Genomic DNA, 18,252 nt, shown 5'->3' with positions numbered 1-18,252 from the left:
ATATATGCAAGAAAACACACTCATTCTAGTTTTCTAGAAACCCATCCTGAAAGTGCCAGAAGATATCATATATAACATAGGTGTTTTATAATGATACCACATTTAACACTTTCTTGATCGGATTATTGAAAATACTTCAAGCTATTCTATTTTAATGTTCTCTGTTAGATATGTGTTCTCTATTTTGTAGACAACGAATTCTCACTACAAGAAAAACGGGTTTTATTAGCGGACGAAAAACGCTATATAACGATATGATAGCGGTTATTGAAGCGCTGTATCATCGCCCGTCATAATAGGTGAAGGACATTACATAGCGGTTTTTAGCACTGCTATCTTTTCTTCCACTATGATAGCGCTTTTCTATCTGCAATTAAAAATTCTTTAATAGCGAATAATTTTCGTTATTATTTTTATTATAAAAAACAAAAACAAAATAAAAAAATAAAAACAAATAAAAAATAAAATTTAATTAAATATTAAAAACATAATTAAAATTTAAACTCATTTATATATTTAATTTTTTTATTAATGTAAAAAAAGAATATGATTTATAAATTAAAAGTATAAACCAAAACCTAACCAAAACTAAACCAAAACTAAACTAAAACTAAACCAAAACTAAACCTAGTAAGAAAACCAGGCCTCCTCTTTTCTTAACGCCGCCGTCAAGCCATGGATAGCAAAGGTCGTGGAGGCCTCTAAGCTTCTTCATCTTCTCCTTTTTTCTTGTTTTTTCTCCACTGTGTTTATGTCTCCCCCACCTCCTTGCTTCTTAGAATCCACTCAACCTGACAGAGCAGACAAGATTTTATGAAAATCAGAGGCGCTTCTCTAACAGTCTCAGTCTTGGTGTCTCGTCAGTCGATGGTTACCTCCGTTCGGAAGACGATGGGGTTCTAGGGTTTGTCTCCGACGGCGCTGATTCTTCTCATGGGCCGGCGCTGTAGAGGGCGTGTTCTTCCTTGGACTTTGAGCGGCGACTCTCCAAAGCGAGATACAGAGGTTGAGGATTCTCTTGACGGAGCTTGGCTGGCCTTGGACGCCCCGGTTCGGCGGAGTCACGAACGTGATTGCAGGTGACTTGTGGTGGTGAGAGACGGTGGAAATGGGAGAGATGGTGGACCTTACGCCATGGATGGTGCAGAGAGAAGAAGAAGAAGAAAAAATGAATCTGTTAGATGAGATACAGAGAAAAGCGTTCACTGTTATTAAAAAAAAAAAAAAAGCTTACAGAGTAAGCTAAACGAGAAAGAGCCACATTGATTCTTAGCCATTGATTTATGTAATCCAATGGCCAAAAATAGAGATCCCAGATTTCAAGAATCAACCAATAAGAAATGAGCACTAGGATAATGACTTTAGACCTTTAGATTATAATTAATCAATGGCAGAAAAAACACATTTATTTTATCTACAAATGGTTTGAACTTTTAAAAATAAGAACATATTTAACATTTCAAATATAAACTTGTGTGATTTTAATTTTGTGGTTATATAATTAAAGAAAAAATGATTTGGTAGTTTTGTGTTTATTCAAATTTTAAGGTTTTAAGTTTATTGTGTTTGTTTACGGTTTAAGAGTTTAAGGTTTTTTTGATAAAAAAAGTTTAAGGTTTTGTGTTGAAATTCTGGGAGTATACATATAATAAATTTATTTTGGTTTTAACATGTATGTTTTAGTATTGAAATTTTAGAACTATCAAATATGAAGTTTAGGATTTTATATTTAAGGATTATGTATAATATAGGGTTTAGATTTCATGTATATAGGTTTGGTGTTTAATTTTAAAATATTTAAGTTTATAATTTTATATTTAAGATTTTGAGTTTAAGTTCTAAAAGATTATAAAGATTATTATTGTATTAGTGTTTATTTTTCTTCTTCTTAGAGTATAGGGTTCAGTTTGTTTAGGGTTTAGGGATTTAAAAAGTACGTTATTGTAGCGTTTATCATTTTATGTGCTATTAAATGTATACTATCATAGCGTTTCCAATTATGCCGGTCTATCATAGCGTTTCCAAAAATACAAACGCTATCTAAAACTAACGGATATGTCAACCATAGCAGAAAGCGAAAAAACGCTATCCTGATCTGCTATTAAAACGCATTTTTCTTGTAGTGTCTATTTGGTGATTTCTATAGCAAATGAATTTTCTTATAGATTTTGATTATGTTTTTTTTTTGAAAGATTAAGTTCCAATTTAGGATAGCCATCCTGATCAAAGATTATCTAACATTCCTTACACGCTTTTGATTCTCTTCGAAAACAGATTTATGCAAGAAAACACACTCATTCTAGTTTTCTGGAAACTCATCCTGAAAGTGCCAGAAGCTATCCTATATAACATATGTGTTTTATAATGATACCACATCTAACATTTTCTTGATCGAATTGTTGAAAATGCTTCAAGCTATCATATTTTAATGTTCTCTATTAGATATGTGTTCTCTATTTTGTAGACAATGAATTCTATTGGTGATTTCTATAGCAAATAAATTTTCTTATAGATTTTGATTATTATTTTTTTTTGAAAGATTAAGTTCCAATTTAAGATAGCCATTCTGAACAAAGATTGTCTAACATTTCTTACACACTTTTGATTCTCTTTGAAAACAGACTTATGCAAGAAAACACACTCATTCTAGTTTTCTGGAAACCCATCCTGAAAGTGCCATAAGCTATCCTATATAACATATGTGTTTTATAATGATACCACATCTAACATTTTCTTGATCGAATTGTTGAAAATGCTTCAAGCTATCCTATTTTAATGTTCTCTGATAGATATGTATTCTCTGACATTTTTATTTTTAATTACATATTAAAAATTTTAGAAAATCCTTCCTAAATATTTTACTTGTTATCCTATCATTTTATTTTTAATTAAATATTACATTTTTATCAAGTCCTTCCTGAATATTTTACATACTATCATAAATTTGATATATACAGTATGTAAGCTTGTTAATACATGATATCCTAACATTTTGCCTTACTAAATATTAAATTTTTAAAAAGCACTTTCTAAATATTTTACTTGTTATCCTAACATTTTATTTTTAATTAAATATTAAATTTTCAGGAAGCTATTCCTAAATATTTTTACTTGCTATCATAACATTTTGGGGAAATTTTATAAGTACACTTTGTGTAGTACCACAATTCAATAATACCATTAATTTAGAAACATTTTCACAAATACACTTTTCATTAATGTGTAAAAGACAAAATTAACCCTACTTATCTCTAAGATATCACGACTTTTTCTCGGTTGTGACCTTCTTCTCTCTGTATACATCGTCTCTCTCCTCCGGATCCATCGTCGTCGTCTAAAGTCGTCGTCGAGTTCCGACATCTCTGTCTCACGGTGAAACCATTATTCCTGATAGATCCAGAGGCTCACGGTGAAAGCGAAATCGATTGGATTGGAAATCATGATGAAGAATTTCTACAAGTCCATCCTAATTCTTAATCTTCTACTCGGAGGTTGCTCATCCTAATTGTCCATTGGAGATGGCTCTTCCTCCTCCTGCACAAGGAATGTCTCGGGTTCGTGCCTCAAAGGCACTGTGCGAGCTGTTTTGGAAGAGGAGAAGACATGCGTTGTAAAGGAGAGGGACGTGGAAGACAAGAGATTGACGTGCGTGATGAAGTTCGGTGGATCCTCGGTGGCGACGGGGGAGAGAATGAGAGAAGTGGCGGATTTGATTTTGGCGTTTCCGGAGGAGAGTCCGGTCATTGTTCTTTCTGCGATGGGGAAGACAACCAACAATCTCTTGCTTGTAATGCTGAAAGCTCTAACCTTTATAATTTGTTATTGTGTTCAAGGTTTTGAATTTGAGCTTCTGATTTGTTGTGTTAGTTTAGGCGGGAGAGAAGGCTGTGAGTTGTGGTGTTTCTAATGCATCTGAGATTGAGGAACTGAGCATTATAAAGGAATTGCATCTCAGGTTTTGATTCACTGTATTACATTAAAGTCTCTCTGCTTGGTGTTGGTTTTTATAGAGAATGTGTTTTTTGTTGTTTCAGGACAGTGGCAGAGCTCAAGATCGACCCCTCTGTTGTTACATGTAAGAGTGGTATTGTTTGTTCATATAACTTTGTACACTAGGAGATTTGTTCTCGCTATTTTAATTAGGCTCATTGTGATGAGTTTGGTCAAATATTCAAGAGCTTATTGCATTTATTGCTTTCATTTTCTTAGTTAATGTGGGAAACATTTTTGCAGCGTTTTTGGAAGAACTGGAGCAACTACTGAAAGGCATAGCCATGATGAAGAAGCTGACTCTTCGAAGCAGAGACTACTTAGTCTCCTTTGGAGAGTGTATGTCTACAAGGATTTTCGCAGCTTATCTTAATAAAATCGGTGTCAAAGCGCGCCAAGTATGTCCACCATCACATTTTAGTATTTTGTTTAATTCTCTCTGGAAGTAGTATTTATATTTTGTTTTGTTGACTAATATGAGAATTGGTGTCAGTAAACTTTTTTATGAATTTGTTTCGGTTGTGTTCCCGAGCTTCGGGAACGTTACTTCTCGACAATGCTCTTCCAGTCGATCCGTGAAGAGTGCGTCAAAATGCAGCCTAAGATTTGAAGTTGGGAACCTCTTTGTTTTTTTTGAACAAATGTATATTTGCTTATTACAATGTGCAACGCAATTGGTGTTTGTTAGTAAATGCATAAGGCGTCATTGTCCCATTTATAATACTAGTGTTTAAAAAAAGACTAGTTATAGTAACATTGTAAAATAAGATTTTGGTCAAATGAAAAGTCTAATTTAAGCACAACCAGATTTTAAAAGGGTCTATAAATCATTTATAAGAATATTTAAATTTATTTATAAGGGTTTATAAAATCATTTATAAGGGTTTATAAAATCATTATTTATAAGCATTTGAAAAATCATTTATAGGGGGTAATATAAGAGTTGTATAGGTTTATAACTCAACTAAAAGAGTCTATAACCATTTAGAAAGCATTATAAAACAATTTATAATGATTTGTATAATAATTTATAAGAGTTTATAAGGGTATAACTAATATAGAAACAATTTATAATGGTTTGTATAATAATTTATAAGAGTTTATAAGGGTATAACTAATATAACTAATATAAAATTCATAAACCTATATAACTAATATATAAACAATTTATAAACCATTATAACTAATATATAAACATTTTATAAAGGTTTATAAAACTATTTAAAAAGGTTTATAAAACTATTTACAAGAACTTATAAGCTATTTATAATAGTTTATAAATCTGTTTATAAAGGTTTATTCCAGAGATTATAAGAATTTAATAATCTTCATAACACAATTTATAAGAGTTTATAAATCAATTTATAAATAAGTTAGAAGAGTTTATATAACATTTATAAATTCTTACAAAAATTATAATAAATCTTTATGAAAGTATTTATAATGTTTATAATTCTCATGTAAATTTCTTCAAGGTTGACAAGTGTTAAAGCAGTCTCTCCTACTCTTACTTCTCCTGCAACTAATAGTTTACTGTTGGACCACAAAAACAATGGAATCATTGATACGCAGGTCTCAGGACCAAATTCTGGTCACGCTACTGGTACGGTATTTTTCATGTCAGATTTGGTACGTTCTTGCTGCAGCTAATTGAATAGCAGAAATCTCAGCTTCGAAACTTTGGAAATGTGATTATCTTGCTGCAGCTCTGGCTCTAGCTAATCTATATTATCTTGCATGTTAGAAACCTCTTATAAAGGTTTATAAAACCATTTATAAGAACTTATAAATCATTTGTAAGGTTTTATAGATATATTTATAAAAGTTTATGAATCTGTATATAAGGGTTTATAAAAAATTTTAAAGAGTTTAATATTCTTCATATCACAATTTATAAGATTTTATAAATCTTTACAAAACTTTAGAAGTAAATATTCATAAAGCTACTATAAGTGTCTATAATTCTATTATAAATGTTTGTAAATTATTTATAAGAAATAGAAGATTATTTATAATGGTTTATAAAACAATTAATAAAACTTTATAGGGGTTTATAAGATCAGTCTATAAGACCTTTATAAAATCACTTATGATAATATACCAAATATATATAAGGTTTTATATAATCATTTATAAATCACTTTTGCTGGATGTGTGACCGGTGGCTCAATGTCTGCCCGAGGTAATTAATATCTTATCATCTTCTTTGTGTGGACTTTAGAACGTTAAGAGGTTTTGCAATGGCTTGATTCTCAAACTGAAGTCTCGTAGGTGCTATCATGGTCCATTGCGTATTGATGAAATTGATTTTGTTTCAGGTGGGCCAAAAGCTGCGTGTATAGGCTGCGCTGGCTTTGCAACTTTCTCTGTACACTGACATAGAGAAGTTCTTCGACAGGCATACGTAAACAAACGCCATTGCTGCGAATTGTTTAGCTGTTTCCTTTCTGTGATTCTTATACAGTTCATCACCTTAGCACCAGGGTGAGGGAAAACTAGAATTACATTTTCCAACAAAGAAGAAAGTGAAGCTTGTTTTTGATTGAATGTTTGTTCAGTTATTGTCATTATTTATCGTAGATTTTGGGTACACTCATTTCTCCAATATTACACTGTTCCTCAGACAATAAGGACCTGTCCTTGCACAAAAGTTTCAGGTTCCAGAGATTGTATTCAGTTTTGTCTTGTACCTTCATATTACCGAATCTTAGTCTGGTTAATGTTCAATCTTTTTGATATGCGACAGTGGAAGAAACCTTCATTACGAGTAGAATCACTTAGCTGCCTCTTAGTAATGGGGTACAACTGTCTCATCAAAATCAATTCTAACACTGAGGTTTGTAGCCACTGTCTAACGCAAGGAGGTACATGTGCTCTCTTATTCTGGAGCTACCAACTACAAAGAGGAGGTGTCACTTCTCTTTATGATAAGCATAGTGAGAAAGTACATTCGTCAGTTAACACATCCTCTGAAGTAGAAGACAAATATGGTAACTTGCGATAGGAAGCTGAGTTTGCTTTTTGGGTGTGAGAAGGTTAAAATAACCAAGCTACCTGATTTGGTGGCTAAGCGTTACATTGAGAATCAGGAGGAGGAAGTGTATAATTATCTTTACAGCTCTGAGGAGGATGATAAGGTTGATAAACTATTATATAAACTATTATAAATAATTTAGAAACCATTACAAATAATCTATAAATCTTTAGAAATTATTTATAAACCTTTATAAATTATATATAATTCTTTGTACCATGCGTGTAACATTCCTCGGCTTTACGCATATCACCATTCTTGTAGGCTTGATTTTCCCTGATACAAAAAAAAAAAGCATTACTCCTCTCAGTTCTCAGAAACATAAGTATTCAAAAGAAGCTGTTTGAGTTAGAATGTAATAATACCTTAGTCGCCAAACCTCACATTCAGCAGGCATCACAGACGCAGAAGCTGACTCCTGTCTGGCTTGACCTGTATTCACAGGTTGGTTCTCTTGATTGTATCGCATGGTAGTGTTGAGATTCTTTTTCTGAAAAACGTTATTAACTTTTCCAGAGCTGCCAAAGATAAATGCAGGAGGTGCGTTACTAAACTCCCTTGCTTCCTCGCTGATATTAAGCTTCTTCATCTCAGCAGGAAGGTTCACTTAAGAATCACCATCTCTAGCTTTACCATCACCACTGTCAGACTTTCTACAACCCTCCCTTCCAGTTTTACCACTATCCACATCCAAACATCTGTTTTCATCATTACACGGTGGTGTGGACTTCTCGGAACCAAAGACAAAGTCACCTACAGGTGTGCTAAACCTCCTCCTCATCAGATACTGGAGTTACTGCGGCATTACCTCGAGTTGTGTCTTTTGCACCAGAACCATTCCCATTACCCCCAACTACAAAAGGTTTACCCACAGGTGACTCGCCATCATTCACTCTGTTCATATGAAGACTACCTACAGAAACTACAAAAGACAAAAAATATCAAAAAATTGAATCTTTTAAGGCAATCAAACACTGCAGAAATGTTACAGAAACCGACCTTTACTGGGCAGCGCTGCAAAGGGATGGAAACCAGGTGGAGTCTCGTCGGGAAAGGAGGTAGCTTTCACCTTTCATCAAGTGTTCGTCTGCTTAGCTCTGCTTTCTTCTGTGGATGATCAGTCATTAAAGACGGAGTCTGATACTAAACGGGAGTCTCGTCGATTTCGTCGAAGATTGCCAAATTAGCAACCGTCACAGACTACTACGAGCTCCATCGACTCCGGCCTTCCGCAGGTGCCGCACGCTGCGTCCCGATTTGGCTCAGGAACCTCCACAGGGGCTCCGGGCGCATGGTCCGATCTCACAATCATCGACGGGATCGGAGATGAAACCTCCGGAGAGAAACCTGCCGTGGGGAAGAAGAAGAACAATTTAGTTATTTAAGGGTATAATGGTATTTTAATCACTAAAAATCTGATGGTATAGTTGGTTAGTGTATAGTTGGAAAGTGGTATAAGAAAAATGGTATTATTGACAATTTCTCTAACATTTTTTAATTAAATATTAATTTATCAGGAAGCCTTTCCTAAATATTTTACTTAATATCCTAACATTTTTAATTAAATATATATTTTTAGAAAATCCTTCCTAAATATTTTACTTATTATCCTAACATTTTACTTTTAATTAAATATTACATTTTTATGAAGATTTTCCTAAATATTTTACTTGTTATCATAAATATGATATATATATATATAAGTTTTTAATACATACATTTTTTACTTGCTATCCTAACATTTTTTTAATTAAATATTAAATTTTAGAAAATTCTTCATGTATATGTTATTTTTATCTTAAATATGACATTTTTTAATTAAATATTAAATTTTAGGAAATTCTTCATGAATATGTTATTTCTGGAAGCCCATCCAGAAATTATCAAATTGTTTTGCCTTGGTTGTTGTGGAAGATTAAACTCCAATTCAGAATAACCATCTTGAACAATGATTGTCTAACATCTCTTACACGTTTTTGATTTTCTTCGAAAACATACTTATGCAAGAAAACACACTCATTTTTTTTTTGGAAACCCATCCTGAAATTTCCACAATCTATCCTAGATAACATGTGTTTTTTATAATGATACCACAATTAACAATTTATTGATAAAATTACCGAAAATGCTTCAAGGTATCCTATTTTCATGTTCTCTGTAGATATGTGTTCTCTGTTTTGTAGACAATAACCTCTATTTGGTGATTTCTATAGCCAATGTATTGTTTTGGTTGTTTTGGAAGATTAAGTTTCAATTCATGATAGTCATCCTGAACAATGATTGTCTAACATTTTTTACACGCTTTTGATTCTATTTGAAAACATATTTATGTAAGAAAACACATTCATTTTATTTTTCTAAAAACTCATCCTGAAAGTTTCACAAGTTATCCTAAATAACATGTGTGTTTTATAATGATTTCATATTTGACACTTTCTTGATAGAATTACTGAAAATTATTCAAGCTATCCTATTTCCATATTCTCTTTTTGATGTGTTCTCTGTTTTGTAGACAATGACTTCTATTTGGTGAATTTTAGACTCAATGGATTTTCTTATAGATTTTAATTATTTTATTTTGGTTGTTTTAAGATTAAGTTCCAATTTAGGATAGTCATCTTTAAACGCTTTTAATTCTCTTCGAAAACATACTTATGCAAGAAACCCATTCTGAAAATTCCAGTAGCTATCCTAGATAACAGGTGTGTTTTATAAAGATACCACATTATTATTCATTCACACAGCAAGTGTATTATTATATACGAAATGTCATGCAACTTAGTAACATGTCTCGCAAATAAATAGAGACAAGTTATAAATCAAATGTCATTAAAGTCTGAATTTTGAAAGCAGAAAGAAAAAAGTTTTTTTAAAATTTCAAAGCTTTATCCGAAAAACAGTATTACACTCTCCAGCTACTTCTTCTTCTTCTGGAATAAACTTTATTTGTGACCATAAGTTTATCACCTTAAGCCCCTACATAACACCAGCATGTTACTCAGAGTTACATTAAGAAGAAAGCAGGAAGATCTCATATGCCGAGAAGCAAAAAAAATCACAGCCAAGAGATTAACCATGACAAAAAATAAATAAGAAGAGCTACAACAAAATGATCAATGAACCAAAACCATAAAAATCCCAGTCATTCCTTGACAGGACAAAAAAAAAGAACCACCATCCACTTCAAGAGGCAACAAAAACAAAGAACCACAATCAACTTTAAGAGGCAAAGAACTAAGCAGAAATGTCTAGGATAATCTATTGAACACATCAAACGCTCCCTCAAATTAGAAGAGAATGGCAACCAAACCAGTACCCTGAAAAAGAACTAAGCAGTAGCGCATCTGCTTATGCTAAATATAACTGATACAGTAGCTATCTCCACAGGGTCTATCTTATTAAGCGATTTAACACATATACATTATCGAGAGCTCAAAAAGCAAAGAGCTTTTCAAACAAAAAAAAGTAAAACTACTGATTTTCATGCGATACGACCACAAAAATCATCTCTTTCCAAGAGAAGTAGACTAACAAAGAGCACATGGGGAACGAATCAGCAAAACAGACCTGATCGGATCATGAAGAAGGAGATGAGGCTTTCTCGACGACTTTCTTGCCGTGTCTCTCCATAGCAACATCCCATTATTGAAATCATTAAACTCAAATTTGAGATCCAATCGGATCAAATCGAGAAACCCCTAAATTGAGAGACGAAAAGAAAGAAAATCATACACGACCATGATAAGATTTGTGGATGTTAGTACTGAGAGATTCCCATAATGCAGAGCATCCCTCCAATGATTCCCAGAGGCAGAGGCAGAGCCGCTTCTAGCAACACCAACGACATCTTCTTCTTCTTTGCAGCTTCCTGCGACGGCTGTTTAACGGCGACGACGTCGTACTTGATCTATGGAATTCGTCGTCGACTGTTGAAGATGATGACAGTTTTTTCGCCGGAGGAGATGTAAGAAATCGGAGTCGGAGTGTGAGAGAGAACGAGATCAAAGATGGATCGAAATATTTCTGATTTTTTTTCAATTGTTTTATTTAGTTTAAAGCGAGGGTATTATAGTCTTTTGAACTGTTAACTAATGTTATTTTTGTAACTTTTTTCTTTTAGTGCTATTTTGGAGATAAAAACTTCAAAAATACTATTTTAGACAATTGCCTTTTTATAATTACTAATTCAAAGTTCAATTATAGAAAACTATTAACTAATACTATAGTTGTTGACTATAAATTTATATAGTTGTGGTTAAATTTAAAGTATATGGTTTGAGATTTGTGAAATAGATGCGGTTACGTTAAAACATAAGATAAATGTTTTAAAAAGAAATTAATAAATTTATAATTTCTGCAAGGAATAGGTTTTAGGTTACTAATTATATTATTTGAAAATATTAGATTTATGACTTTGTATGTAGGATTTAAATTTGAGTTTAGGGTATTATAGTGAGTTTAGAAATTAAAAAAAAACTAATCTGAAAATATAAACCTGAAAAGTTTTAGATTTAGATCTGGGTTTAGGTTTGAGTTAAGGATAACATAACTTGATTTAATATAATTTTATAAAATTATGTAATTAGTGTGTTATGATATAATGTTGTTTTTTATGTACTATTAATTTGGAGTATTAAGTTTTGGAACTAAAATTTAATAAATATTAAATTTTAAAGTTAAGTTTAAGATTTGTTGTTTAACTTTTGAAAATATTAGATTTAGTGTTTAGATTAGTGATTTGGGGTGTAAGGTTTATATATAGATTTTAGGGTTTGAGATATAGTGGTTGAGTTTAGATTAATGATTTTGTTTTGTGTTGCTTAGTGTTTTTTTTTGAAATTTATAATGTGAAATTTTAAAATTTGTATATAGATTGGGATATATATATAAATTAGATTTTATTTAAAGTTTGAGTTAGGAAAAAATGATTTTGCAAAGTAAATGCAATGGATCCCTTATAGTTCTCTCGCAAATTTGCTATTTGCAAGGGAGTTGCGTGGAGTTTCTTGCAAATCCATTGCAAATTCATAAATTCTGTACTTTATGGTTTCGTTTGGAGTTTTGTTACATTTTCGGTAGACCATAAGTATTTTGTGATTCGGTTCAAAACAAATAATTCATATGAAAATATGTTTAACATTTTTCGGAAATTTAGGTTATGTATATGAGTTATATAAGTTATAAGGGTTTGATGTTAATTACTTGTAATAACAAATCAAGTGTTGGGAGTTAAGTTTATAACTATAGTTAATTAAATTTCTGAATTAACTAAATGATTCAATAAAATGTGTTTTTCGATATCAAAATCCTTGATGAAACTCAAACATTTCAAGTTTGGAAACATGTCTTCGCAAGGAAATTGCAATGATTCTCTCGAAAATCCTTTACAAATTTGCAAGGGTAATTGAATCACTCGCAAATTTGTAAGGGATTTGTGAGGAATTGCAGATTGTTTTGTTAATTAGCAAAGAAATTGTGAGGAATCCCTTGCAAATTCATAAGTCAACAACTTTAGGGTCGTTTGGGGTTTTGATATATCTTTGGTGAACTAATATGTATTTTGTATTTGTTTTAAAAAAAAAATTATAAACGTGAAATTTTGTTTCAAATGTTTTTAGAAATTTAGTTGACGTGTATTTATCGTATTAATTGTATAGTTTTGATGTTTAGTACTTTGTAATATTAGTTCAAGTGTCAGAAAATATTTATCCTGCGAATATTTAGTTGACTGATATTGATTAAATATCCAAAAATATTTATCGATGTACTTGTTAAACACTAAGTATTTTAATTAACAATTTTTTCATTAATTTTATTTGATTTTGTGAGAGAAATGTGATAAAATTTGGGAGGAACTTGTGAGAAAACAAGATAGACAAACAAAGTTTCTCTAAATTTGCAAAAAAAAAAAGTTTTTCGTAAATTTGCAAGAAATTTACAGCAAGACACTTTAATTTTCCTCGCAAAATACTCGCAAATTTGCGAGGAAATATTTTTCCTCGCAAAATACTAGTGAATTTGCGAAGATTATATGTTTGCTTGTAATTCTGTTGCAGGCGAAAATTTGTAAAGAAAATTTTTCTCTCGCAAATTTCTCTCGCAGTAGATGTATTTTCTTGCGGTGTATATGAGTTTATTTAGTTGTTGACAAAAAAAAAAAGGAATTTCAACTCCTCTAAATTAATCGACTCTTTTTTTACCAACTCTAGTGTCAATAGTCAATATATGATTGGAGAAAACACACCAAATTTAGCAGGCATGATAGTTTTTCCTTTTCCAGTTAAAAGTAATGGACATCATCCCACAAAAATCTCGTGTCCAGAGCACATTTCTTCATTCGTTGAATGGCAACAAAGTAACAAATAAAACAGAAACCAAGAAATCAAAAACAGGGGAGAGAAGACGGAAAAGAGCCAAAAATAAAACTCAAAGAGGATTCATCTTCCTTTTAACCTCGCTGCCTTGGCGTCTTCTAAAGCAGAGGGGATTCATTTCTTTCTCTCCCCAAGCAAAATTCCTAGGAAAAAAAAACAAAAAAAAAAAATCGAAATGGCGTTTCAGGATTTCGACAAGATCCAAGAACGTGTAAACGCCAACAGGAAGCGTAAGTTCAGGAAAAGGATCATTGTTGGAACGGTGTCTTTGCTTGTGGTTGTTGCTGCCATTATAGGAGGAGCTTTTGCATATGTCGCTTTCGAGAAGCAAAATGAACAAGAAGCGAAGAATAACAACAAAAACGCCGCTAAGGATAGCCAGAAGAAGAGCCAGAGCGCAAGCCCAACTCCGAAAGCGCCTGTTGCCGCAGCGCAATCAGTAAAACCTGATCAGGCCGATAAAATCATCAAAACTCTTTGCAGCACAACGCTGTACAATGTAAGCTGCGAGAATACCCTTAAGAATAGAACAGAGAAGGGTTTCGCAGTAGAAAGTCCGACGACCTTTTTGAAAGCTGCCATTGAAGCTGTCAACGAAGATCTTGACCGAGTATTAGAGAAGGTCTTGAGTCTCAAGACTGAGAACCAGGACGATAAAGATGCGATTGCGCAATGTAAGTTGCTTGTTGAAGACGCAAAGGAGGAAATTGTCGCATCACTGAACAAAGTCAACGGCACAGAAATCAACAACTTCGAGAAAATTGTTCCCGATTTGGACAACTGGCTAAGCGCGGTCATGTCTTATCAGGAGACATGCCTTGACGGGTTTGAGGAAGGAAGCCTAAAATCTGAAGTAAAGAAGAGCGTAAACTCTTCTCAGATTCTGACCAGCAATTCTCTGGCATTGATCAAATCCCTTGACGCAAATATTTCTCCCGTTACAAAGGTCGCAACACGACATTTACTTGACCAAATCCCTTCTTGGGTAACTAACGAGGATAGAAGAATGTTAAGGGCTGTTGATGTGGAGACATTGAATCCTAACGCCACCGTCGCTAAAGATGGCAGTGGAAATTTCACTACCATTAATGACGCTCTCAAAGCAATGCCTGAAAAATATGAGGGAAGGTCCGTAGACACAATCCTTTCATAACGTGATCATTACGTCAAGTTAGCTAAGTTTGGGTTTTGGTGTAATTCAAATCTTTAGGTACATAATCTACGTTAAACAAGGCGTTTATGACGAATCTGTGACTGTTGATAAGAAGAAGGCGAACCTTACTATGGTCGGAGATGGATCACAGAAGACGATTGTTACCGGTAATAAAAGCCACGCAAAGAAAACCCGCACTTTTCTCACAGCGACATTCGGTAATTCTTTTTTATGGAAATTTCACACTCACAATTTTAGTAAGCCGTGCTTATCCTTATAAGCCTTACACAATTCTAAGAACAAATGGAAAAGTATTAATAAACAACGTTTGATTAAGTTTCAGCATGATGTAAATCTTTTATAAAATATTGGTTTCTTTAACAGTTGCACAGGGGGAAGGGTTCATGGCACAGTCAATGGGATTCCGAAATACGGCTGGGCCTGATGAACATCAAGCTGTCGCAATACGTGTCCAATCTGATAGATCAGTTTTCCTAAACTGCCGATTTGAAGGCTTTCAAGACACACTGTATGCCTACACGCATCGTCAGTACTATAGAAGTTGTGTGATAATCGGAACAATCGACTTCATATTCGGAGATGCGGCTGCCATCTTCCAGAATTGTAACATTTTCATTAGAAAGGGTCTATCAGGACAAAAGAACACGGTGTCTGCTCAAGGGCGCATTGACAAATTTCAAACGACCGGTTTTGTGATCCATAAATGTAAAATAGCCGCAAATGAAGATCTTAAGCCCGTGAAAGAAGAGTACAAAAGTTATCTCGGGAGACCATGGAAGAACTATTCTCGAACGGTTGTAATGGAATCTACCATCGAAGATGTGATCGACCCAATTGGATGGTTGAGATGGGAAGAGACAGATTTTGCAATCGATACACTGTATTACGCGGAGTACAAAAACAAAGGACCAAGTGGAGATACAGCTTCAAGAGTAACGTGGCCTGGATTTAAGGTCATAAACAAGGAAGAAGCTTTGAATTATACTGTGGGGCCATTCTTACAAGGAGACTGGATTCAATCCTTAGGTTCTCCTGTTAAGCTTGGTCTTTATGATGCGTGATGAGAACTTGTTGCTTTCAGAGAAGTTAATGTGGTGAATTGATTTGTTTTAAAGTGATTGGAAGAGGAAATAAAATTGCTTCCAAAATATTTACTTGGAAAATCTGATCAGCCATAACATAGAGAGCTAAGAAAATGTGTTGTATCGAACTTATCGTTTTGTCGAAATAATTTTGGAAGTAAGCGTAATTATACGTAACAGGGCTATGGGCCGGTTCCTAACGAAATTTACCTGATTTTTTGAAAAATACATAATTTTGCATATTTTGAAAACTACACTACCTCATATCAATACTATTAAAACAGAAGGCCCTTTTTTGAGGTACTCTTCTGTTTCAACAGTATTTACAACTCTTTGCCACTGGATCATGTTTAAACTATGCTTTTAATTAAATGTTTTTATATTTTTTTAAAGAAATCGCAGATATTAATCTCATGAAGCAAACAAATATACCCTAAATCCCTAATAATACTGAACAACATTCATTTAGTTAAATTTTATATCCCTTTTAATTGTGAGATTTCAAAGCTTTTATATGGTTCAAAGATGAAGCTTGATTCAATTGTTTTCGAGACATCCATGTCTACAATTGGCTTTGGCTCTAGCAACAATATGCTTGATGGTTTCTTTATCGTGCCCTCCTCTGATCTTCCCCTAACAACATATGTGTGTTTTATTTTTTTGATGAGATTTTTTTGTGCTCATCCGCTAAGCAGTGTGGGTGATTTTATTTATTTATTTATTTGGGTTTCAGTTCGATGGGTTTGAGAAAGATGTTTGACAGATGGTGAAGCCTGCGTAAGGAGGAACAACCACACTCGCCTTTTTCTTCTAAGGTATCATTGCCGCTGCTGATTCTCGTGCTAAGAGAGAAGGCAAATCAATCAAGGCTCCCAATCGAGATGGAGAAGATCGATTATACTAAGAAAGCCAGCGACTTGGTATATGCTTCTTACCTCGAATTAATTTTTGCTTGGACAACCCTAGATCTGATTTTGCTAAGAATACTAATTTGTTTCATTTTATGGTTTTGTTCTTGATTCCAGTCGATGTGTTTCTTCTTGCGTAATGGGTTCGTTCGTACTTATGCCGGTGTGCTTTCAACTACCCTGTTTCATTCTCAGTGAATTGGTATCTTCACCCTTCTTTAAAGATCTCAAAGTGTAAGGTTTTTATGTTTCAACAATGGCTTCACATTCAATTGTTTCTTTGTCTTCCCAAATTGTTATGTTGATGAAACGTTAGTATTGCATGCATACCTTTTTGACTCAAATGTTTTAAGGAAACCAAGTGTTAACCATTTTATCTGTATGTGTGGGATTTGGCTCAGTTTAATCTAATTTGAGTCTTGAAAACCTGAAAAGGTTTCCATCACATTGTTGCTTCGACCTGTTATCTGACACGGCCTTGAGGAGAAGAACTTCTGCAGAGGTCCTTTTCCACCTTTTATTCTCCCTGGTAAAGGAAACAGAGCCTGAGATGGGGGCGTCACAGTTCGTGGAGAAGGGGGCGTCGCAGTTCATGGAGATGCAACAAGGGGAATGGTCTGATAACTCCCTTACAGAGAAAATTGCATTACTGTCCAGAACCTGCAGTCTCTGCCATTACCCGGTAATTCTGATCCAGAACCTTCTATTCTCCCTGGTAATTCTCTTTCTCTGTGTATGTATTTCATGCTTAAAAAATAGAATTTTTCTTTCTTTGAAACTTGGAATTTATTTTATGTACAATTTGCTCTTTTGTTGATAAACTCATTGTTATTAGATATGCATTTTAATCGCACATGTTCCATATTGCAGTGCTTCAGTGTCAATGGTCTTTGTCACAAAGCTATGATTATGCTTATGCAAACAAATACACTAGATGACTTTTCTAACACTTCCATATTTTTCAAATGAATATTATAAGGAATATCTTTTGACCTTCTAAATTTTGTGGCATACACTTATTATATATATACAAGCTTATATTTAGCAATCTAAAGATCACGATTTCAACCAAAAAAATTTACTAATGTCTTTTAATATGCAAATCATAGAATTGATGAAATATGTGAAACCTTTTAAAACAGGTTGCTTAATCTATACTATTAAAACATCTATACTATTAAAGCAGATGACTGTTTATGAATCTGTCCCTGAAATTTTTAAGTAATTACAAAATTTGCTTATACCTTTTTCCAGCATAATTTGCAACCAATCAAAAGTCATTATTTTGCAACTAAAATTAAATAGTATTTAATATAATTCAGTTCTTAGCCTTTTTTGAATATTTTGTTTCCTAAATGTTTGCACCATATCTTTCCAAAAAAATCTTTCACATTATTAATTATTTGAAAGCATTTATTAAATGAAACCTCAAATAAATCAAGTTGAAATAACAAATAATTAAATCAACAAAATCATAATACGAGTCTAAATTATCTCAAACTCTTAAAAAATAATTTCATTTAAAATAAAAACTAAATCACATAAATTTAATTTAATAAAACTATAGAAATGTTTTGAAACACACAAATGAAATTTTCAATACAAGAGTGTTGAAGATATAAAATATTTTATTTAAATAAAAAAATCAATGTAAAATAAGTTTAAACTTCGTTTAAATAAATAAAATCAT

At 33.0% G+C, this 18,252-nt stretch overlaps 2 protein-coding genes and 3 long non-coding RNA genes across 6 annotated transcripts; 3 read left to right on the top strand and 2 right to left on the bottom strand.

Moving 5' to 3' along the window:
• Positions 1 to 497: 497 nt before the first annotated feature.
• Positions 498 to 1,196, bottom strand: LOC130501902 (uncharacterized). Its single transcript, XR_008939947.1, has 2 exons — positions 876 to 1,196; positions 498 to 791 (listed from the first exon to the last, which is right to left on the bottom strand). It is a non-coding gene; the product is annotated as an uncharacterized LOC130501902 (long non-coding RNA).
• A 2,101-nt stretch (positions 1,197 to 3,297) lies between these two features.
• On the top strand, positions 3,298 to 4,696 carry LOC108845893 (aspartokinase 1, chloroplastic-like). 2 transcript variants are annotated; one of them, XM_056996710.1, is made up of 4 exons: positions 3,298 to 3,787; positions 3,873 to 3,955; positions 4,040 to 4,075; positions 4,234 to 4,696. In XM_056996710.1, exons 1-4 carry the CDS (start codon positions 3,653 to 3,655, stop codon positions 4,361 to 4,363), a joined length of 384 nt encoding a protein of 127 aa, XP_056852690.1. In that variant the 5' UTR covers positions 3,298 to 3,652; the 3' UTR covers positions 4,364 to 4,696. The 2 variants fall into 2 exon arrangements, with proteins under 2 accessions (XP_056852690.1, XP_018474597.2); XM_018619095.2 differs by having other exon boundaries at positions 4,035 to 4,075.
• Positions 4,697 to 9,731: 5,035 nt separating this feature from the next.
• Positions 9,732 to 11,042, bottom strand: LOC108845898 (uncharacterized). Its single transcript, XR_001948558.2, has 2 exons — positions 10,592 to 11,042; positions 9,732 to 10,000 (listed from the first exon to the last, which is right to left on the bottom strand). It is a non-coding gene; the product is annotated as an uncharacterized LOC108845898 (long non-coding RNA).
• Positions 11,043 to 13,439: 2,397 nt separating this feature from the next.
• Positions 13,440 to 15,859, top strand: LOC108846485 (probable pectinesterase/pectinesterase inhibitor 13). Its single transcript, XM_018619712.2, has 3 exons — positions 13,440 to 14,526; positions 14,609 to 14,769; positions 14,936 to 15,859. Exons 1-3 carry the CDS (start codon positions 13,574 to 13,576, stop codon positions 15,631 to 15,633), a joined length of 1,812 nt encoding a protein of 603 aa, XP_018475214.1. The 5' UTR covers positions 13,440 to 13,573; the 3' UTR covers positions 15,634 to 15,859.
• Positions 15,860 to 16,070: 211 nt separating this feature from the next.
• LOC130501901 (uncharacterized) lies at positions 16,071 to 17,970 on the top strand. The gene is made up of 3 exons (XR_008939946.1): positions 16,071 to 16,299; positions 16,388 to 16,574; positions 16,680 to 17,970. It is a non-coding gene; the product is annotated as an uncharacterized LOC130501901 (long non-coding RNA).
• The last annotated feature ends 282 nt before the right edge of the window (positions 17,971 to 18,252 follow it).

The sequence above is a fragment of the Raphanus sativus genome, unplaced genomic scaffold (assembly GCF_000801105.2).
Source record: "Raphanus sativus cultivar WK10039 unplaced genomic scaffold, ASM80110v3 Scaffold0324, whole genome shotgun sequence".
Lineage (NCBI taxonomy): Eukaryota > Viridiplantae > Streptophyta > Magnoliopsida > Brassicales > Brassicaceae > Raphanus > Raphanus sativus.
The sequence above is the reverse complement of the archived record's forward strand: the minus strand, read 5'-3'. Positions and strand labels throughout refer to the sequence as shown.